The following is a 24,468-nucleotide window of genomic DNA, read 5'->3' as shown; positions in this document are numbered from 1 at the left end:
CAGGTTACTGAAGTTAGTCTTATGCCTGTACTAACCTCTGTAACCTGTTTATACATAAGGGATATTTAAACATGTAATGTGAGTTTTGTTATACTGCGAACTAGTGTTGTGCAGTTATATTTCTGTGTAGAACATACTGCCAGGTTACTACGTTGATCTGATCCATGTACTAACCCCTGTAATCTGTTTATACATAAGGGGTAGTCAACCATTTAATATGAGTTTTGTTTTACTGAGAACAAGTCTTGTACAGTTATATTTCTGTGTAGAACATACTGCCAGGTTACTGAAGTTGATCTTATGCCTGTACTAACCCCTGTAATCTGTTTATACATAAGGGTAGTCAACCATGCAATGTTAGTTTTGTTTTACTGAGAACAAGTGTTGTACAGTTATATTTCTGTGTAGAACATACTGCCAGGTTACTGAAGTTAGTCTTATGCCTGTACTAACCTCTGTAACCTGTTTAAACATAAGGGATATTTAAACATGTAATGTGAGTTTTGTTATACTGAGAACTAGTGTTGTGCAGTTATATTTCTGTGTAGAACATACTGCCAGGTTACTGAAGTTGATCTTATGCCTGTACTAACCCCTGTAATCTGTTTATTCATAAGGGGTAGTCAACAATTTAATATGAGTTTTGTTTTACTGAGAACAAGTCTTGTACAGTTATATTTCTGTGTAGAACATACTGCCAGGTTACTGAAGTTGATCGTATGCCTGTACTAACCCCTGTAATCTGTTTATACATAAGGGTAGTCAACCATGCAATGTTAGTTTTGTTTTACTGAGAACAAGTGTTGTACAGTTATATTTCTGTGTAGAACATACTGCCAGGTTACTGAAGTTAGTATTATGCCTGTACTAACCTCTGTAACCTGTTTATACATAAGGGGTAGTCAACCATTTAATATGAGTTTTGTTTTACTGAGAACAAGTCTTGTACAGTTATATTTCTGTGTAGAACATACTGCAAGGTTACTGAAGTTGATCTTATGCCTGTACTAACCCCTGTAATCTGTTTATACATAAGGGATATTCAAATATGTAATGTGAGTTTTGTTTTACTGAGAACAAGTGTTGTACAGTTATATTTCTGTGTAGAACATACTGCCAGGTTACTGAAGTTAGTCTTATGTCTGTACTAACCCCTGTAACCTGTTTATACATAAAGGATAGTCAACCATGTAATGTGAGTTTTGTTTTACTGAGAACAAGTCTTGTACAGTTATATTTCTGTGTAGAACCTACTGCCAGGTTACTGAAGTTGATCTTATGCCTGTACTAACCCCTGTAATCTGTTTATACGTAAGGGTAGTCAACCATGCAATGTTAGTTTTGTTTTACTGAGAACAAGTGTTGTACAGTTATATTTCTGTGTAGAACATACTGCCAGGTAACTGAAGTTAGTATTGTGCCAGTACTAACCTCTGTAACCTGTTTATACATAAGGGGTAGTCAACCATTTAATATGAGTTTTGTTTTACTGAGAACAAGTATTGTACAGTTATATTTCTGTGTAGAACATACTGGCAGGTTACTGAAGTTAGTCTTATGCCTGTACTAACCTCTGTAACCTGTTTATACATAAGGGATATTTAAACATGTAATGTGATTTTTGTTATACTGAGAACTAGTGTTGTGCAGTTATATTTCTGTGTAGAACATACTGCCAGGTTACTGAAGTTGATCTTATGCCTGTACTAACCCCTGTAATCTGTTTATACATAAGGGTAGTCAACCATGCAATGTTAGTTTTGTTTTACTGAGAACAAGTGTTGTACAGTTATATTTCTGTGTAGAACATACTGCCAGGTTACTGAAGTTAGTATTATGCCTGTACTAACCTCTGTAACCTGTTTATACATAAGGGGTAGTCAACCATTCAATATGAGTTTTGTTCTACTGAGAACAAGTCTTGTACAGTTATATTTCTGTGTAGAACCTACTGCCAGGTTACTGAAGTTGATCTTATGCCTGTACTTACCCCTGTAATCTGTTTATACATAAGGGTAGTCAACCATGCAATGTTAGTTTTGTTTTACTGAGAACAAGTGTTGTACAGTTATATTTCTGTGTAGAACATACTGCCAGGTAACTGAAGTTAGTATTATGCCTGTACTAACCTCTGTAACCTGTTTATACATAAGGGGTAGTCAACCATTTAATATGAGTTTTGTTTTACTGAGAACAAGTATTGTACAGTTATATTTCTGTGTAGAACATACTGGCAGGTTACTGAAGTTAGTCTTATGCCTGTACTAACCTCTGTAACCTGTTTATACATAAGGGATATTTAAACATGTAATGTGAGTTTTGTTATACTGAGAACTAGTGTTGTGCAGTTATATTTCTGTGTAGAACATACTGCCAGGTTACTGAAGTTGATCTTATGCCTGTATTAACCCCTGTAATCTGTTTATACATAAGGGTAGTCAACCATGCAATGTTAGTTTTGTTTTACTGAGAACAAGTGTTGTACAGTTATATTTCTGTGTAGAACATACTGCCAGGTTACTGAAGTTAGTATTATGCCTGTACTAACCTCTGTAACCTGTTTATACATAAGGGGTAGTCAACCATTCAATATGAGTTTTGTTCTACTGAGAACAAGTCTTGTACAGTTATATTTCTGTGTAGAACCTACTGCCAGGTTACTGAAGTTGATCTTATGCCTGTACTAACCTCTATAATCTGTTTATACATAAGGGTAGTCAACCATGCAATGTTAGTTTTGTTTTACTGAGAACAAGTGTTGTACAGTTATATTTCTGTGTAGAACATACTGCCAGGTAACTGAAGTTAGTATTATGCCTGTACTAACCTCTGTAACCTGTTTATACATAAGGGGTAGTCAACCATTTAATATGAGTTTTGTTTTACTGAGAACAAGTATTGTACAGTTATATTTCTGTGTAGAACATACTGCCAGGTTACTGAAGTTAGTCTTATGCCTGTACTAACCTCTGTAACCTGTTTATACATAAGGGATATTTAAACATGTAATGTGAGTTTTGTTATACTGAGAACTAGTGTTGTGCAGTTATATTTCTGTGTAGAACATACTGCCAGGTTACTGAAGTTGATCTTATGCCTGTACTAACCCCTGTAATCTGTTTATACATAAGGGTAGTCAACCATGCAATGTTAGTTTTGTTTTACTGAGAACAAGTGTTGTACAGTTATATTTCTGTGTAGAACATACTGCCAGGTTACTGAAGTTAGTATTATGCCTGTACTAACCTCTGTAACCTGTTTATACATAAGGGGTAGTCAACCATTCAATATGAGTTTTGTTCTACTGAGAACAAGTCTTGTACAGTTATATTTCTGTGTAGAACCTACTGCCAGGTTACTGAAGTTGATTTTATGCCTGTACTAACCCCTGTAATCTGTTTATACATAAGGGTAGTCAACCATGCAATGTTAGTTTTGTTTTACTGAGAACAAGTGTTGTACAGTTATATTTCTGTGTAGAACATACTGCCAGGTAACTGAAGTTAGTCTTATGCCTGTACTAACCTCTGTAACCTGTTTATACATAAGGGATATTTAAACATGTAATGTGAGTTTTGTTATACTGCAAACTAGTGTTGTGCAATTATATTTCTGTGTAGAACATACTGCCAGGTTACTACGTTGATCTTATGCCTGTACTAACCCCTGTAATCTGTTTATACATAAGGGGTAGTCAACCATTTAATATGAGTTTTGTTTTACTGAGAACAAGTCTTGTACAGTTATATTTCTGTGTGGAACATACTGCCAAGTTACTGAAGTTAGTATTATGCCTGTACTAACCTCTGTAACCTGTTTATACATAAGGGGTAGTCAACCATTTAATATGAGTTTTGTTTTACTGAGAACAAGTCTTGTACAGTTATATTTCTGTGTAGAACATACTGCAAGGTTACTGAAGTTGATCTTATGCCTGTACTAACCCCTGTAATATGTTTATACATAAGGGATATTTAAATATGTAATGTGAGTTTTGTTTTACTGAGAACAAGTGTTGTACAGTTATATTTCTGTGTAGAACATACTGCCAGGTTACTGAAGTTAGTCTTATGTCTGTACTAACCCCTGTAACCTGTTTATACATAAGGGATAGTCAACCATGTAATGTGAGTTTTGTTTTACTGAGAACAAGAGTTGTACAGTTATATTTCTGTGTAGAACATACTGCCAGGTTACTGAAGTTAGTATTATGCCTGTACTAACCTCTGTAACCTGTTTATACATAAGGGGTAGTCAACCATTTAATATGAGTTTTGTTTTACTGAGAACAAGTCTTGTACAGTTATATTTCTGTGTAGAACATACTGCCAGGTTACTGAAGTTGATCTTATGCCTGTACTAACCCCTGTAATCTGTTTATACATTAGGGTAGTCAACCATGCAATGTTAGTTTTGTTTTACTGAGAACAAGTGTTGTACAGTTATATTTCTGTGTAGAACATACTGCCAGGTTACTGAAGTTAGTCTTATGCCTGTACTAACCTCTGTAACCTGTTTATACATAAGGGATATTTAAACATGTAATGTGAGTTTTGTTATACTGCGAACTAGTGTTGTGCAGTTATATTTCTGTGTAGAACATACTGCCAGGTTACTACGTTGATCTGATCCATGTACTAACCCCTGTAATCTGTTTATACATAAGGGGTAGTCAACCATTTAATATGAGTTTTGTTTTACTGAGAACAAGTCTTGTACAGTTATATTTCTGTGTAGAACATACTGCCAGGTTACTGAAGTTGATCTTATGCCTGTACTAACCCCTGTAATCTGTTTATACATAAGGGTAGTCAACCATGCAATGTTAGTTTTGTTTTACTGAGAACAAGTGTTGTACAGTTATATTTCTGTGTAGAACATACTGCCAGGTTACTGAAGTTAGTCTTATGCCTGTACTAACCTCTGTAACCTGTTTAAACATAAGGGATATTTAAACATGTAATGTGAGTTTTGTTATACTGAGAACTAGTGTTGTGCAGTTATATTTCTGTGTAGAACATACTGCCAGGTTACTGAAGTTGATCTTATGCCTGTACTAACCCCTGTAATCTGTTTATTCATAAGGGGTAGTCAACAATTTAATATGAGTTTTGTTTTACTGAGAACAAGTCTTGTACAGTTATATTTCTGTGTAGAACATACTGCCAGGTTACTGAAGTTGATCGTATGCCTGTACTAACCCCTGTAATCTGTTTATACATAAGGGTAGTCAACCATGCAATGTTAGTTTTGTTTTACTGAGAACAAGTGTTGTACAGTTATATTTCTGTGTAGAACATACTGCCAGGTTACTGAAGTTAGTATTATGCCTGTACTAACCTCTGTAACCTGTTTATACATAAGGGGTAGTCAACCATTTAATATGAGTTTTGTTTTACTGAGAACAAGTCTTGTACAGTTATATTTCTGTGTAGAACATACTGCAAGGTTACTGAAGTTGATCTTATGCCTGTACTAACCCCTGTAATCTGTTTATACATAAGGGATATTCAAATATGTAATGTGAGTTTTGTTTTACTGAGAACAAGTGTTGTACAGTTATATTTCTGTGTAGAACATACTGCCAGGTTACTGAAGTTAGTCTTATGTCTGTACTAACCCCTGTAACCTGTTTATACATAAGGGATAGTCAACCATGTAATGTGAGTTTTGTTTTACTGAGAACAAGTGTTGTACAGTTATATTTCTGTGTAGAACATACTGCCAGGTTACTGAAGTTGATCTTATGCCTGTACTAACCTCTGCAACCTGTTTATACATAAGGGATATTTAAATATGTAATGTGAGTTTTGTTTTACTGAGAACAAGTGTTGTACAGTTATATTTCTGTGTAGAACATACTGCCAGGTTACTGAAGTTAGTCTTATGCCTGTACTAACCTCTGTAACCTGTGTATACATAAGGGTAGTCAACCATGTAAAATGAGTTTTTTTTTTACTGAGGACAAGTGTTGTACAGTTATATTTCTGTGTAGAACATACTGCCAGATTACTGAAGTTAGTTGTATGCCTGTACTAACCTCTGTAACCTGTTTATACATAAGGGATAGTCAACCATGTAAAATGAGTTTTTTTTACTGAGGACAAGTGTTGTACAGTTATATTTCTGTGTAGAACATACTGCCAGATTACTGAAGTTAGTTGTATGCCTGTACTAACCTCTGTAACCTGTTTATACATAAGGGATAGTCAACCATGTAAAATGAGTTTTTTTTACTAAGAATAGGTGTTGTACAGGTATATTTCTGTGAAGAACATACTGCCAGGTTACTGAAGTTAGTCGTATATCTGTACTCACCTCCATGAACTGTTTTTTAAAAGTAAGAGATAGTTAACAATTGTATATGCGTTTTGTTTTACTTAGAAGTGTTATGTGGTTACATAGCAACGTAGAACAAACTGTCAGGTTACTGAAAGTGGGGCGAAAGATACCAGAAGGACATTCAAACTCATAGATCAAAAATAAACTGACAATGCTATGGCAATTGACGAATGTCTTTTAATCAGTCCTATGTGGTAGTGTGTGACAACTATAGTACCTGGTTATGGTGGTTAGTCCTTATAAGATACTAACCTGTAAAACCTGGTCTGAGTCTATGGTCCAAACGGTCTTATAATCAGTCCACTGTGGTAGTGTGTGACAACTATAGTACCTGGTTATGGTGGTTAGTCCTTATAAGATACTAACCTGTAAAACCTGGTCTGAGTCCATGGTCAAAAGGGTCTTTTAATCAGTCCTATGTGGTAGTGTGTGACAACTATAGTACCTGGTTATGGTGGTTAGTCCTTATAAGATACTAACCTGTAAAACCTGGTCTGAGTCTTTGGTCCAAACGGTCTTATAATCAGTCCACTGTGGTAGTGTGTGACAACTATAGTACCTGGTTATGGTGGTTAGTCCTTATAAGATACTAACCTGTAAAACCTGGTCTGAGTCCCTGGTCAAAAGGGTCTTTTAATCAGTCCTATGTGGTAGTGTGTGACAACTATAGTACCTGGTTATGGTGGTTAGTCCTTATAAGATACTAACCTGTAAAACCTGGTCTGTGTCTATGGTCAAAAGGGTCTTTTAATCAGTCATATGTGGTAGTGTGTGACAACTATAGTACCTGGTTATGGTGGTTAGTCCTTATAAGATACTAACCTGTAAAACCTGGTCTGAGTCTATGGTCCAAACGGTCTTATAATCAGTCCACTGTGGTAGTGTGTGACAACTATAGTACCTGGTTATGGTGGTTAGTCCTTATAAGATACTAACCTGTAAAACCTGGTCTGAGTCCCTGGTCAAAAGGGTCTTTTAATCAGTCCTATGTGGTAGTGTGTGACAACTATAGTACCTGGTTATGGTGGTTAGTCCTTATAAGATACAAACCTGTAAAACCTGGTCTGAGTCCCTGGTCAAAAGGGTCTTTTAATCAGTCCTATGTGGTAGTGTGTGACAACTATAGTACCTGGTTATGGTGGTTAGTCCTTATAAGATACTAACCTGTAAAACCTGGTCTGAGTCCATGGTCAAAAGGGTCTTTTAATCAGTCCTATGTGGTAGTGTGTGACAACTATAGTACCTGGTTATGGTGGTTAGTCCTTATAAGATACTAACCTGTAAAACCGGGTCTGTGTCTATGGTCCAATTTCCTATATTGTTTTTTTCAATCATCTTTCTCAGAGTTTAAACGATTTTTTTTTCGTTTGATAAAGAATAAATTGTAACTGTGTGTATGGGACAGAGTTGATGCCCCTGCTTGCATATACAATGTAACTTATTAAGGGATACCTTAAGAACAGTAAAGTAGCACTACCCAAATTTGTACTTTGATCAAAGTTTTGTTATAATAGCCATTTTGATTGATTGATTGATTGATTGATTGTTGGTGTTTTTACGTCTCTTTAAAGCTCCATATGTTGGCTACTTTGTGGCGGTCAGAAACCAGCTGAGTGTCCGGAGAGAAAAACGACCGACCTTCAGTAGGATGATATTTGAAATAAAAATGCAGGACAAGAGTTTTGAGTAACGAAATAGGCAGGATGAGCAACTTTGCTCAAAAAGGCAAGATGACAATTTAAGTAAAACAAGTCAGGGTAAACTAATAAAAAAGGCAGTACCGAATACAATGAAAAATAAAAAGGCAGGTCAGGGATTACAACTAAAAACAAATCTTCCTCGCACCAACTCCTCCTTATTTAAAAATCAAATGTTTGCTCCTAATCAGTGATGCACACTAGTTTCATAATATGTGTTTGAGACAAACTCAAGTTAGAGAACAGAAATAAGCATTTGTTTTCATTTGTAAAGTGTTTATAACTCTACAATAGTAAAAGTGACACTTCCCAAATTCAAACTCGATCTGTGTTTTGTGGTTTAAAGCACGGAACATTTGAATGAGGAGGGGGGGGTTTATATATCTGGCCTCTTTTTTAACACAAAAAAATGATCTGGCTTATTTAGGTACTAAAAAAAATATTCTGGCTTCATCTTCAGCAAAAATGACAAGTTTGATGCATTTTTATTCTGTGCTCGGTTAAAAGACCACCTACATAATATAGTGTACTAGTACCTCACTTTCTATATCTATGGACAAACCGACAAGCAGGACAGGACACACTTGGTTAATCATACATCCCACCACACCACCTACTTCATTTGTGAGGGGTTTCATATATATACAACATCTAGTAACTTACCCTGTGTGATTTGTCTCGTTTTATATCAATGTATAAGTGAACTGTCGGGCAATCTATGAGAGATTTGTTATATTTCTTTGCCAGCTATTCATATTAAATTGTTCATATTGCCTCGCATCTGCCGTGTGTCTTCCCTGGTACAACTGTGACGATATTGACTAGCAAACAATTCTGCTGAAACTGGTGCTAGGGGCTGTCTTGCAACTTTCATTGAGACGAGAATAGTTTTCTCTGTGTTCAAGATCTTACTTTAATTTTCAAGATGAAGAGCATCAATAAAGACGCTGTTTCTTTGCTGCAAATTTATTAGGTATATGTCTTGATTTTGTGTCAGGCAAACTTTTAAAAGTAAGAAAATGGAAACAGTATTTTTTCAATTATTGTTTAGGCGCATAACCCTAATATGGTATAAATGACGCCAGCAAAATTCAAATGTGATCTCAATTTTGTTGTAAAAGGGGTTGTGTATAAGTTTCATAACATTTTGTTGAGGCAAACTCAAGATAAAAGAACGGAAAACAATTTATTGACGTACGGACGTACACACGGACAAGGCCGGTAAAACTTTTAAATGCACCTCCACTTTAAGTGAAATTTCATTGAGTAACTCGATGTTTTCTTCACTTAATAACGATACTTTCTTATTATAAAATTCCGGAAAAAATTTCCCTAACCGATATTAACCCGAGTCTTAATAAATAGAAGGAATTCCGATCTAAATATAGAAAATTATTGACCTGGCTAGCGAGGTTGTTATTTAGTCGCTTCCTAAACTTGACTCACTGTATGATTGCCAATAAATTAATATAACTCCAGTTACAATCAAATTAGGTAAATACTTATAATAAGAAAGTATCGTTATTAAGTGAAGAAAACATCGAGTTACTCAATGAAATTTCACTTAAAGTGGAGGTGCATTTAAAAGTTTTACCGGCCTTGTCCGTGTGTACGTCCGTACGTCAATAAATTGTTTTCCGTTCTTTTATCTTGAGTTTGCCTCAACAAAATGTTATGAAACTTATACACAACCCCTTTTACAACAAAAATTGTCCTTACATTGTGAGTTATTCTCATCTGAAAATTTTATTTACCAGGAAGAAGTTTTAATATCAAATATTTAGTTTCAATTTACATCAAATGTATTTACCTAATTTGATTGTAACTGGAGTTATATTAATTTATTGGCAATCATACAGTGAGTCAAGTTTATTCTTATTTAGATGTGTGTTTTTTTATTATTCATTTAACATTTAAAATGTACACGTATTTTATCTGTGAATGTTCAAGACCTTGTGTTCTTTAAGGTTCCACTAAAGTCAAAATATAGGACACTTCATAAACATCTAAACTTTGCCTGTATTTCTTAACCTATAACGAATAAAGCACTAAACTATGATTGCCAATGAGACAACTATCCACAAAAGACCAAAATGACACACACATAAACAACTATAAGTCAACGTACGGCCTTCAACAATGAGCAAAGTCCATACCGCATAGTCAGCTATAAAAGGCTAATAAGCCAATGTAAAACAATTCAAACGAGAAAACAAACGGCCTTATTCGTGTGAAAAAATTAACGAAAAATAGATATGTAACACATAAACAAACGACAACCACTGAATTACAGGCTGCTGACTAGGGACAGGCACAGACATAAATAATGTGGCGGGGTTAAACATGTTAGCAGGATCTTTTCTTTTCTTTTTTTGGTTTGGGAAAGAAATATTTACGCTGGATTGAACACTTATCAAATGTAAATAACAGCACTCCGAGAAAAAATAAACACTATTGAATACAAGTTCGTGCCAAATTTTAGGAAAAACATCGTTCCGGTTTTTTTTTTCTCTCATAATATTGCTTTATTTTTTACACAACAAAAAAGATGATGTGTGGTGATTGAAAAGAGGTTAGTGAGACTAATAACAGATTTATAAGTCGAAGAAAAACTGACCATGTCACAGCAAAAACAAAATAACAAGAAAAGAAGGAAAGCCAAACTGTTCTACAAAACATTACATATAAAACAAAAGACCTCTACCAACAGTTGCAACTGTAATGTTTCTCCTAGTTAGTACGCATACTGTTATATGTAGTAAGAGGGCAGGAAAATTTACGAAAATTGGAACACAGTCGTTTTTATCTGTGACATAACTGTTCCATACCGGTCAAACCCTTGATTTTTTGAATTTTTTAAACATTGATTTAGCTTTCATATGACGTTAACACTGCAAATGGCGGATGATTTTATTTCTTCCACTGTCAAATGTTAGAAGTCGCGGGATTATCCAAATACCTGCAGTCTACATATATTGCATAGAAAACGACAGAAATTAAAATTCAGAAAATTCATAACAATTAATATTTTTTTGGTATGTGTAAAAAGTTAAATAACAAAAATACTGAACTCAGAGGAAAATCAAATCGAAAAGTTCCTAATCACATGGCAAAATCAAATGACAAACCCCATAAAATAGAACTGTCATCTTTCTGACTTGGTACATGCATTTTCAAATGTAGAACATGGGGGATCAAACCTGTTTTATAGCGCTAAACCTCTCACTATGTTTACAGTTTAATCCAATTCCGTTATATTTACAATGATGCGTGAACTACACAGACATACAACATAAAATAGTCAAAATATCGGTACAGCAGTCATCATCGTGTAACAATTTTAAAAGAAATAATTTAACACAACACAAAAACATCTATCTACAAACACATTCATTGCTCTGGGTGTCTGACGTCAGAAAATTTATATGTCACATACTTTTGTCGTTCAATGTTCATACAAACAATTTTAGAATTTTACATGGGCAATTTTAGCATACAGGGTTAAAAATCAAAAGTATGTAAGAATTACTCTCAGCAATAGACCGGGATTTAAAATAGTCCAAAAGTACTATAGAATTCATAAGAATCCACAAATAGTTACAATATAAAACAATAACATACTGACAGGATCTTTTTCAGTACAGAGTCACGTTATAAGAACCAAAGAAACACAAAACGTCGCATATACAAAACACACCAGCAAAAATGAAATACAATAAACATTGACGGGATGTAAAAGGCTGTACTGAAAAGGTTAAACTTTTGAAGATAGATAAAAATAGATTTGATTACATTTTGTGTGATTGAAGATCTTTTCTCTATTAACTTTGACGTTTATCGGAAACACTTTTAAAAACTGAAATAGTTGAAGCAAGCTGTGTAAAATATAAAACAAACGTATGAAGCTAACGAACAAGCTAAATGACCGAAAGTAATTTAAAGTATAGCTCAATTCCTGTAACGTTGAATGACGAAATCAATCAAAAGCTCATTCAAACTTTATATATTTCAGATGATATTGTATCTTGTCAAAGTGTTTATGTAATAACACCGGGAGCAATGAATTACCTGGAAGACAAACTGAAACTTGGATGTAGTCCTTCCCAAGTGTCAATGTGGGGTAGTGTAACTCATATCACACTCTCCAAAAATACATCAACTGGTTTCCAGGATATAGTAACGGTTTTTCTTAATTTTAAAACTCTGCAGAATCAAACAATTTGGAATCAGTCAGGATGGCAGAATCGTGCCAATTTTATTAGGGAATATGTGAACCCACTTACCACTTCTAGTGGGTTAGAGTTTGACATCCCAGCCGACAGGGTTTTATGCTCAGACGAAGGAATATATCGATGTACAGTTATTGGTTCCTCAGCTCTTAACGAGCCAATAGACATAGAGAAAATCGGAACTGTAAAATTGAAAGGTAAACAATTAAGAGAAGATGATAAGTATTATGCATGTAAATTTTCAAATTAAGTTGTACATGAATATCGTTCTCAGATTTCAAATCGTTATTTTTGGGAAATCATATAATTAATCCGTCATTTTCTTCGCAATCGGATGAGGGAATTTCCATTTTGTCGGAGTTCTGTATTTTTGTTTTTCTACTTTTTCTTCGGAAAATATCGGTCTACCTATACATGTACGGATGTATTTGGTATATGTCAATGAAACAGTATTTTAACACAAACAAGTTTTTGAATGAAGACAGAACTACAATAGATAGTTGTCTAAGCAGACTTTCAAGCTCTCGGTCGCCTAAAGTCTAAAACTAACAAATGTATTCTCAAATTCGGATGGCGTAAAACAAACAATTTAGTTTTTACAATTGACAACTATTGACCTGATTTCTAACTTCGTATACCACATGAACATGTGTGGCGGATAAAAACTGTATTTATATGCTTATCATCAATTTTTCCATGTACCAGTAGAATTACAAAGAATACTAAACGAACATATCATGATCAATTAAATCAGTATAGGGAAAACTCCTATAAGGATGTTCGCTTGTCATATTTTGGACTTTTGTCAGATTTTCGGAATCCTCTGGTTTTATCCATTCTAATACATGAATTGTCTTGCCAATTGACCCCCATTTTTCTTTTTACAAGTCTTTCACATGTATAATTATAAATAAAGGCAACAGAAGTGTAATTTCTTCCTATGTGACGAAGAAATGCAGGTGGTTTTTAAAATTGATAGATGCGTTTTGTGGTGTTTTTTTTTGTTATATGTTTGTTTGTTTTGTGATACAATTATGACTGCTGTACCACTAATGTAACTATCTTATCTATTACGTCTTTTTTTTCACACATTGTCATAAATATAATAGAGTTTAAAGCAAATGTCAAAGAAGTCAATGGGTTTAGCGCTATAAAACCAAGATTAATTCACAATTTATTCATACGAAAATGCTTATACCAAGTCAGGAATATGACCGTTGTTTTCCTTCGTTTGATGTGTTTGAGACTTTGAAACAAAAAATGAAAGCACATAAACAGTACAATATAACCGTGCATTGTTACGTACAAAAAACGTTACGTTACAAAATGACATGGAATTTAATGTTTAATACAATTGCAGTTTAATAAATATAGAATTGCAACCAGATAATTAATTGTACGTATCAATTTTATAAATAGAACCACAAAACAAATAAATCGTATACGTTAAGTTGCTCAAAACTAAAAATTGATCAATGAACTCGATGGTTAATCATATTTACTTTAACAAACGAAGAGAATATTAAAATAAAATATAACCACAACTACAAACAATAACACAAATAACAATATCCGATGAGAAATACAAATAAAACACAATAACTAAATACCCAAAGTACACTCAATCACACTCAGCAAAACAGTCAAATTCGGGAATAGTTCACGTTCGGTACTTTAAAGACAAGACGATGTTAATAGTGAACAACAATCTAACACGTGGTAAAATGTCCTTAGCTAGTTTACACAGAGACACATTGTATGGATCAACCAATTCGTGATGATGTTCATAAAATTTACTAAATATTGATTTTAATCCTTCCTCCTCATTACTGTGTTGGAGCAGTCTCTGCGTAAAGAGCACACTCCTGTATATAAAGTCCTTATAGTGTAAACATACATGAGCATAACGTATCAACTGATATATTTTTACACCATACGACAGAAAAAAAAGTGAAAAAGTGTATTTAAACAAAACGCATTTGACTAACAGGTCGAACAACAGATGTTCTTTTACCCTGCTGAATGCCATTGGCGATTGGCAAATAAAATTGATCACAAGATGTAACAAAATGGATCTTAATATAAATTTAATATTAAACAGAAAAAAAAAATAACTTGTAGCCACGATGTTATGCCACAAACATAGGTTGTCAATAGAACACCAGATCCGGATTTCGACAATAAATGTCTCTTCAGTGATGTTAGGGATCGAAACGGTATTTGGAAGGCCATATCAAAAGTACCCTCATTTTAAGAGACTCTTGAATTTAAAGAGTCAATATATGATTAAAGGATCATATAAACCAGATGGAAAATATATATATATTGTTTTGGTTGGTGTTTTTTTTTGGCTTTGTTGGTTGCTTTATTACAAAAATAAATTATCATGTGTAATGACCACAACGAACTTAATTAATTTAAATACATTACACATTACATTACAAACGAAACGTTCAAAACTAAGTTTAAAATAATAACATTTATGCCCAAAAATTGTATTCTCAACAATAGTGTAATCATTTAATGATTTTTTTTCTTTAGCATGTAAAGCCATAGTTTTAAATAATACTTTGAAAGAGTCGTTGCACTGAAGCACTTTGCTTGAAGTTGATGGACATTGATCAAGATCGCTAAAACCCAAATTAATCAAAACCTGGGATTTATGAGTCTTTGATTAGCTTTACAAGCTAATGCATTTTCCATCTTGATTAAAGTTTGTTTTTTAGAATATATATATATTTTTTAAAAGGTTGAAAATGTACTTAAATGTATTTATTTGTAATGTTGTAATATAGCAATAAGCCAATCCATTATTTTTCTAGTGAAACCCACAACGGTCTCTCAGATACAGGTCAGTCCAAAACCAGAAATAGAAGAACTGTATAAGGCTAATACAGTGATTTTGTTGATTTGTACGGGAACAGTAGGAAGAAATCCTACCGGCGAATTAAGGTGGTGTTACCGGAGAGATGATATGTTTAACTTCGTTGGTTGGGAAAATGCCGACGACTATGACCAAGGGCCGTTGATTTCGTATGGTGGCTGTCAGTATAGCCGGACGTCGAAATTGAGATACAATGTATCTGCCGATTATAAATATACGGAATTCAGATGCGAAACAGGTGGTACAACAATGGAATGCGAATATCCCAGTGCAATTGCATCTAATATAACAATACAAAGATGTAAGTAAAAAACAAAATTACTGAAAATTTATCATATACATAAACGTGACAAAAAGTTTTTCATCGATACAAAGACATAATTCGTTTAGCTTAGTATCTTCTCTGGCCTGTCATAACAGCGTACAAGGTGTTTGTTAATTATTCCACATTGGCTTAAGGTATAATGTTTAAGGGCATACGATACAATTACAGGGGAGGTAATGAAGTTGCTAACGTAAAATGTTATTTTCGCGACGTCAAACTATGACATATCGAGAAAAGATGCATTTGTCGACTGATTTTATCATTCAAACTAATTTAATTTGAAAACAACTGCATGTACCCCTTTTTTTAAACGGCAATGTGTTTCATTTTGCCAGGAGATTATGTGTCCTAATTTTCATAAAACTGTTAATAGCGCAAGTTTTTTTAATTTTGATAAACATGCAGCAAACAACTACGTTTTTTCCTCTATTCATGAATATTTGATAAATGAGTTATTTCTGAATAAAAATAGCATAAGTTTTAATGATACTTATCAAATACAGAAATTACCGATTCCTTAACCAAAAACAATTTGTGTTTATCTTTTTAAACAAAAAAGTTATATCTTTCCTTCGAAAAAGAAAATACGGCCACAAATCCGAACTTTAAGCAAATATACAAAATTTCTACCTCATTTTACTAACAGAGTAGTACATGAAGGTATATTTTTTTATTACATAATTGATTTGATCAGGTAAAAAAAAGCCTAGATTCTATAAGCAAATGTTTATCAACTTGTAAATACAGGTTCAAAACTGTATCGTATGCCCTTAATCTACTTTTTTTTAGATTAGCAACAACATCAATTTTTCGTTTTATGTTCTGATCACACTTTTTATTATTTTTTTGCTAAAGATTTAACTTACCAGTTACAATTGAGTTTGATGAAATACCACAAACTTGCTAATATACATTATATCACTTTAAAATTGCGAAGGAAAATAAGGTATGTGTCAAAGAGACAGCAACTCGACCAAAGAGCCGTTCGGAAGACCACAAATGATTCGGGCTTCAACTAGTCCCATAACAAAACTCTTTCAAATATTTTACCAAATGATCAGTTCGTAAGCTGGACGGCAGAGGTGCATTTCGTTAACCATTTCCGGAAATTGGCATTGTGAGAGGACAAAGTCGTTTGGCCATATTACATGTTTGACAACATTCATATCTGAAACGATGTCAAAAATTAAATAACAAATAAAGTGAAATCTTAATTTCTGTAGAATTTTCTGTTTGAATTACATCTACAGAGACGCACATATTGAAACAATTGAGACACGTGTACTCTCAAAAAAATAATAAAAAAAAGATTACTGTAAATTAAGAATAAATTTTGGATGGACGTGTGGGTTTTTTTGTGTTTCTTTGCTACATATGACGTAGATCTGTACTTTTTCTGAAATTGGTTGTAACAAAACTTTTTTAAAATTTTTCAACCATGTATAGCATCATTCCCAAGTGAAATGTTTTGAAAATACTTGACAAAATTGTTTTATATTTCTTCATATGTGATGTTTACGTTCTGTCGTTAAGGAGGCTCCTGGGTACAAAAGTGTTAGTAAAACATTAAACCTTTATTTTTTCATTACAAATTTTATTTATTACACTATTAGTTGTTACTTTATGATATGGTACAAAAAACAACCCTCAAAAATAATTTGGTTTGGCCCCAGATGACTTTAAAACTTGAAAAAGCTCCAAATTATCTCCCTTTGGTGCGAAAATGCCATTTTTTTTGCCTTAAATTTGAAATATCTTTTTTTAACTCAAATGAGCTGTACATAAACTAAATTATTGTAAAATTTAAGCGATTTCTTATATTAGGTTATTTTTTTATTTCGATATTTTCTCTTTTTCTCCTATTAGTTCAACAGAAAAAAAGGACATTAACAAAAATGTATGCTTTTTCCAGAGGCAGATTTTAGATTAAATGAACTGTGACACCATTTTTTTATTTCATTTTTCTTTTAAGTATATGATAAAGTTCATTTATGAAAAAATATAGCGAAATCCTATATTAGAAAAGAAAAATCATTTATACCCAGGAGCCCCCTTAAACACGCGAATTTAGAGTTGATGTGACAATCTCAGGACTTTAAAGATTTGAATCCTTTATGGATTGATTTGAAATACATATATAAGTAAGTAATGAATGTGGTCGTTAGTTTTAATAGATGATGTTTGTGCTTCTCTGTTAAAAATTTGTTTGTTTTTGTTCTAAGTGAGATTGTGACACAGTCAAGCTGATTTTCACCTGTTTTGACAATTTTACCTATTGTGTCTTTTTTGTTCATGCATCATTGTAAATATAATTCATTTTGATGCGACTGTCATGTAAGTGAGAGGTTAGCGCTATAAAACCAGATTTAATTCACTATATCCTACATTTGAAAATGAAATATGCCAGTTTTTATCTATTAGATTGATATGTTTAATTATTTGATTTTGAAATTTAATTTAGGGCCATCCATTTTAAATTTACTCGGAGTTCAGTATTTTGGTGATTTTACCTTTTATTATTGCGCGAAAAGCGACATGGTTTTAATCGCAAGAATTTAAAATTGCATCTTTTTACATGAATTAAACAGTTGTTGTTACAAACTAAAACTGAGGGACGCATCAAATACTGTGGATTCATTATTATTCGTTGGATACCAATTTTCGTGGGTTTCGTGGGCACAAGTAAACCACGAAATCAAATGTTCAACGAATATAAAATGTTCAATAGGCTTTGTATACAGAGAGAGGCAAAACCACGAAATCAAATATCCACGAATATGTAAGTTTTCGTTAATCCACGAAAATTGATACCCACGAAAATAAATGAATCCACAGTATAAGAGAACTACGACACAACAGAACCACGACATTAGAATTTAATTTAACAATGGCTTTTTTCCTGACCAGTTGAGCCTGGTTTTGTAGCATGCCAAACCTCCCGTTTTTATGACAATGTAAAATATAACATTAAAATGACAACATTACATGACCAGACTACAATACCAAAAAATGGAAAAACGTACAGGACAGAAAAAAACACGAATAATAGCTAACAAAAGGTACCAGGTCTAAAACTTAATACGCCAGACGGACGACATCACAAGTTGGTTTTTCGTAATGGAATAACTGATCAAAGATGGTATCGAATATGTTTCGTAGGTCGTTACTGCAGTCTCCTTTCCTTATAAACGAATATGACCTACCAAATTAGACTAATTACCGGGGTTTCAATAACATGAGCAACATGACGGGTGCCACATTTGGAGCGTAATCTGCTTACCCTTGCGGAGCACCTGTGATGAACCCGTTTTTGGTGGGTTTCGCGTTGCTTGTCTTTGGTTTTCTATGTTGTTTCTTTGGTACTACCATTTGTCTGTTTGTCTTTTTCATTTTTAGCCATGGCGTTGTCATTTCATTTTTAATTTATGAGTTTGACTGTTCCTCTGGTATTTTTTGCCCCTATTTTAGGATAATAGATCTAGGGAAAAGGGACAAGATGGTTGTTACGACAATTTGGACATATCCGGTGTCATCTGTGAATAAACTCATCATAGATACCAGGACTAAACTTTATATGTATCTTCAATACTTGTAACTCTTAGTTTAGAAGTTTCCTTGTGAGCAGCAATCATCTTTCAAGGAAATCATGATATGAAAAACATCGTATTAATAGAGAGATATGATGGCGCTGCTGGAATGATGTTATATAGAAACTGAAAGTTCCCAGTTAAAAACTTAATCATATTTGTGTTTACCCGAACGTCATTTTCAATTTGTCAATTTGTAGATTTAAGTTTAGATATAAAGCAGAACTAACTGTATCTTTTGTATCCTATATCGCAAGTTCGATTGGACAGTTGCATTAAACAAAGTAACCACATTTTTAAATACTTAGCAAAATAAATTATCGATATAGCGGCAAGGATATATTACATTAAATTTTAAACAATTACAGTCTTTTGATGAGGACACCGGCCGAAGTGAATATCTGTTTTTCAAAAGTCAATAAAACCACATATTTACTGAAAATATAGACAGTAATTGTTTTATTTCATTTTTCGAAAGAAAAGTATGTAATTAGAATATGAAAACCAATTATACATAAAACGTTTTTTTCACCAAAATTATACACATAAAAGCACGCGACGTTTGGCGCGGTGAATATACCTTTCCGCAGGTGAATCAGTTTATTTATTCAAAATCCCATCCACATAGAAAAACCTTCTAAAGTTTTAGCAATATGAAATAACATCAAATATCTTTTTTGGATAGATACAGATCCAAAACAGTCAACTTCTTTAACTAATATAGACACGGCAGGTATGTAGTTGATGAGTATTTCTACTTGTGTGGAAAATGTCTAGCATCTGCAGCTAGAATTCAGTTGTTAGATATAGCACAAGAATGATTTTACAGCTGAAACCAGTATCAAGTAAGCATGGATATGTATGGATTATTTCCGCAGAAACATTTTATGTATATCATTTATCAGTATCATCCCCGAGGGTAACATCAGCTCAGTAGTCAGTACTTTGGTACTGACATGATTCAACAAACTTTTCTAAAATTGTCCGTTTATAAATTTTGAAATTATTAAGAAACTTAGTACTCAGCTCCCTCAGACAAAGTTGCCTTTTTATGCAATCAGTTTTAGGTATATTTGACATATAGCTCTTCAACGGTTTCGGTACTTATTCATCCTCGGATTTCAAATGTTTATCTTTGAGCGTTCCTGATGAAGGTAAATCCAAAAAGGCGCTTCGCATTGAAATTATTAAACGTGTTGTTTTCAAATTTTTAATTGAAGTTCAATGGATATTTTGTGAGAATATACTTTTTTAATTAGACGACACGCGCGTCCAGCGTATATACAAAACTAAGTCCTGGTTTCTATGATGAGTTTATATACATACATTTAAACGGAATCAAAATTAAACAGCAATAAATGTCCTAATGAACTAAAATACATATAGCGATAAGCTTATAGTTTTCAACAAAAAAAAGTAACTGCTATTTCTACAATAGGTATAAGGATTAAAATACATTACTTGTGAATCAATTAAATTTAATCGATCCACGATCTGCTAACGACAACATATTTCCAAATAACAAAAACAAAATAAGAATGAGAGTTTTTTACCAAGAGCAGGCCAATGGGCATTTGACAGAGTAAAATAACACATTATTAACATTATCAACCTTCCTGACTTTTGCAATCCTGTTCATTGAACTAACAAATAGTACCTTATGGTGTTTAGATTGACATATCATTAAAAATTTAAGTACTTTGTTATTTGAATTTAATTTAATCTAATAATTCATTACTGTTTTTATTTTCAGTCTGTTCATCCAAATTAAATACAATCTTTATAGTTTGCATAGCAATTCTAATAGCAGGAATGTTAATAGGATTCGCGATAACAGTATTGTTATACAGAAAAGGTGGGTTAAATTTTAGGAATATTACAGTTGTTTTCCATTCATTTGATATGTTTGAGCCTTTGGTTTTGCCATTTGATAAGGTACTTTCAGTTTTGAATTTTCATTGAAGTTCAGTTGTTTTTTTTTTACTTTTATGAAATTACTTTTGTAAATGCAATGAAATATACACAACATATTTAGCTAGTTTGGTTCTAAAGACGAATTTTGGAAATGTGTATTTCAACGTCACCTTCGGTCACAATTCTTGTGTAAAGTCACAGTAAAATCAGATTTTTCCATTGAGCCGTTTATCCTCCGTCAACTAATGTAACTCAGTCACTAAAACACGAAATTGATAATGTGAAATATTTTTAAAACGATACAGATTTTGATTTATTTGTAATATTAGAAACAATGCATTTTTATGTTTTTGATTAAGAAATACACTGATATGAAGTTATATGTTTTTTACCCATTTATTGTTCTGTTTTAAATAGTATCCTTGTATAATGATGTTTCTCGTCATTGTGAGATTCATTTGTGTCTTGATAATCCTGTTTACTACATATTTATATTTTTATGTTGGAATAGTATGTAGGAATATTTACATTTTGTCACAACAATTAAGTTATATTTATATTTTTATTTATATTCACACAACAAAAATGTTTCCCTTATTATGTTTACATGCAATTATAAAAGGTGTAAATGGAGATCACTTCAAGTTTTTGGTTGGGTTCGTGTTGCTCAGTCTTTAGTTTTCTATGTTGTTTCTTGTGGAATGGCGTTGTCAGTTTATTTTCGATTTATGTGTTTGACTGTTTCTCTTTTTCTCTTTCACCCCTGTTTCGAATTAGTAAAATAGGTTAACACTAGAACTACCATATGACATGAACATACTCATTAATCACATAATATAACATATATTGATATTATCGAGTGACAAGATACAAGGTAGGAAACCTGTCATTTTTATAGCATTAAAACAAAAACGACTGTCAAGGGAAAGGTTTTGCAACTAGTAGCGGAAAAAAACAGGTGTTACCCACCATTTTCTACATAGAAAGAAAAGTGCCTGTACTAAGTCAGAAATATTACAGTTTATATTCATTCGTTTGATGTGCTTGAGCTTTTTATCTTGCCTTTGATTAGGGATTTTATGTTTTGAATTTTTCTCCATGCTCAGTTTGTTTGTGCTCTTACCTTTTAGGTATCCATTTGTTTAATAAAATATTTCCAGAGCATGTGTTTCTTATCATCTTATCTTTGCTGAATACTATAAAGATTGAAGCACGGGATCATTCTGATCAAGCTCAACTCTTTCCTTCGGAATTCTGACAGATACCGTTTATTGACATTTATGGTATACGTGTGTCAAAGATGACAATACATATTTTACAATTATTAGATCCTCAATTCTGTCCTTTTCATATAATTCAACATCAGTCAATGAGACTTATCAGCGAATAGGCTCATCACTGAACAATGCCAACAGTAGCATAAAGTAAAATCACAAAAATACTGAGTTTCAAAACGGAAAGTCCGTGACCAAATTGCAAAATCAAAAGCCAAAACATATCAGACTAATGGATAACAACTGTGTTATTCCTGACTTGCTACAGGCATTTATTAAACTAAAATAAATTGGGTTAAAACTAGTTTTAAAGCTAGCTTAAACTCTCACTTATACGAAAATTGCATCAAAATTTTTATATTGACTTCGATGTGGGAACAAAACAAACAGAAATAAAAGGGGAAAATGTCAAAAATAGGGGAAAAGCAGTCAACATTGTGTTGAAAATTGAAGACAACCTTATAAAGAACCTAAGGGGCCCTTTATAGCTTGATGTTCGGTGTGAGCTAAGGTTCCGTGTTTATTGATCCACAATGGTTTACTTTTATAAATTGTTATTTGGACGATGACTTGTCATATTAGCACTCATACCACATCTTCCTATATCTGATAATGATACAATCATGTGTAACTAACTTGGATATACTTTGAATTGAAATTATATTTCCGGTCATGGTTTGCTGTATGAACAAATTATTGTAAGCAATTTCATTTTTATTTTAATATTAAATTACAGATTGTATTACAAGTAGCAAGTACACATACGTCAAGAGCTCTAAATCTTATTTTAAACTTCATTGTTTCTTTTTACTTACAGGTGTCATTGTTATAAAGTGGAAAAAAGAAAGGTGAGATCTTAGTTTTGTCATCCTATTCCTCAAAACAAGAATTTTCAAATGTCATGTTTATGGTAATCTTACATAAAATTACGGGGTCAATATTTCCCTTGTGTTTGATAAAATCCTTCTAAATATATTTCTAAAGTGTATATATTTAGAGAGAAATATTCATTTCGTGTTTTATGAGTTTCTAGCATAGGTATTACTTTACCCTTATAAAAATTAAGTGCATACTCATTTTTTATGTGTTTGTGAATAAACGAAGAAAAGTAAAAGATATCAGCAATGTCGAAATTATTAATTCGATGTTATTAATATTTTGCAGAATTTATGGAGATACAAACGCGACGACAACTACTGAACACGTTTATGATTCGACAACAGAATATCATATGTACAATACGACAGAAGGCTGATGATGATTAAGATTAAGATAATATTGGTTTTTAATGTAAATATATAATAGTACATTAAAAAAAATGAAAAAAATATTAAATCATAATAATAATTGATTTATTTCATCGAACCCGTCTTGTTTCCTTTCACATGGAAATAAGCAAGGTGGCGTTACCCTGTTGCTATTTCCTTCTTTTAAGTGCGGTACCAATGCATTATTGTTCAATCAATAATACCATTATGTCTCTAACAATAAGCGATTTATACTTTGATTTAACTTATGTTTAATATGAAGTGAATTAGTTTAATACCAAGTAAGTTTTGTCTTATTTTGACATTTATCAGTGCGTTGCCATGACACAAAATTCTTGCTCAAATTCTGTAACAGGAAAGTATTTGAAATTTGGTTAAGAACTTCATACTGTGTGTTGCTATCCTAGTGATCCTGTTTTTACTGTATGTTGATAAGGAACAGTATACTCCAGCATACTGATAACTTGTCCCTCCGTGTGGTATATTTTACCTTTTTGTTCACTATAAACAAAATGACCCATATGCCTATTCCTAGTCAGGAATATGACAGTTATAACAAGTTCGTTTGATGAGTTTTAGCTTTTGATTTAGACATTTGATTAGAAACTTTCTGTTTTGAATTAACCTCGGAGTTCAGTATTTGTGTAATTTTCCTTTTTACAAAGTCTGAGTAAAATATGCAATATCTTGAATAACGAATAAGTTCTGGAATGTCTAAAAGGAGACACAGGACGCCGTGCCTATTGGTTTTTTTATTTCTAGTTCTGGATGATGTATAAATGAAACCCAACCAGAAAAGTTTTGGATTGTTAATGAAAAGAACATCATCAATACATCTGAATTTGATATGATATGATATGGCTTCTCTGATCTACTTGTTTTTTAAAGGGTCTGTAGAATCTTCCACTTAAAGAAGAGGTCGATAAGGAGAGGAACAATGTCCGTTGT

General features: G+C 32.9%; 1 protein-coding gene across 1 annotated transcript; it reads left to right on the top strand.

Annotated features, from left to right (window-relative positions):
• Positions 1 to 9,752: 9,752 nt before the first annotated feature.
• Positions 9,753 to 23,602, top strand: LOC134722167 (uncharacterized). The gene is made up of 7 exons (XM_063585738.1): positions 9,753 to 9,897; positions 12,052 to 12,465; positions 15,091 to 15,453; positions 19,750 to 19,797; positions 20,818 to 20,919; positions 23,070 to 23,100; positions 23,417 to 23,602. Exons 1-7 carry the CDS (start codon positions 9,840 to 9,842, stop codon positions 23,505 to 23,507), a joined length of 1,107 nt encoding a protein of 368 aa, XP_063441808.1. The 5' UTR covers positions 9,753 to 9,839; the 3' UTR covers positions 23,508 to 23,602.
• The last annotated feature ends 866 nt before the right edge of the window (positions 23,603 to 24,468 follow it).

This window comes from Mytilus trossulus, chromosome 6 (assembly GCF_036588685.1).
Source record: "Mytilus trossulus isolate FHL-02 chromosome 6, PNRI_Mtr1.1.1.hap1, whole genome shotgun sequence".
Classification (NCBI taxonomy): domain Eukaryota; kingdom Metazoa; phylum Mollusca; class Bivalvia; order Mytilida; family Mytilidae; genus Mytilus; species Mytilus trossulus.
The sequence above is the reverse complement of the archived record's forward strand: the minus strand, read 5'-3'. Positions and strand labels throughout refer to the sequence as shown.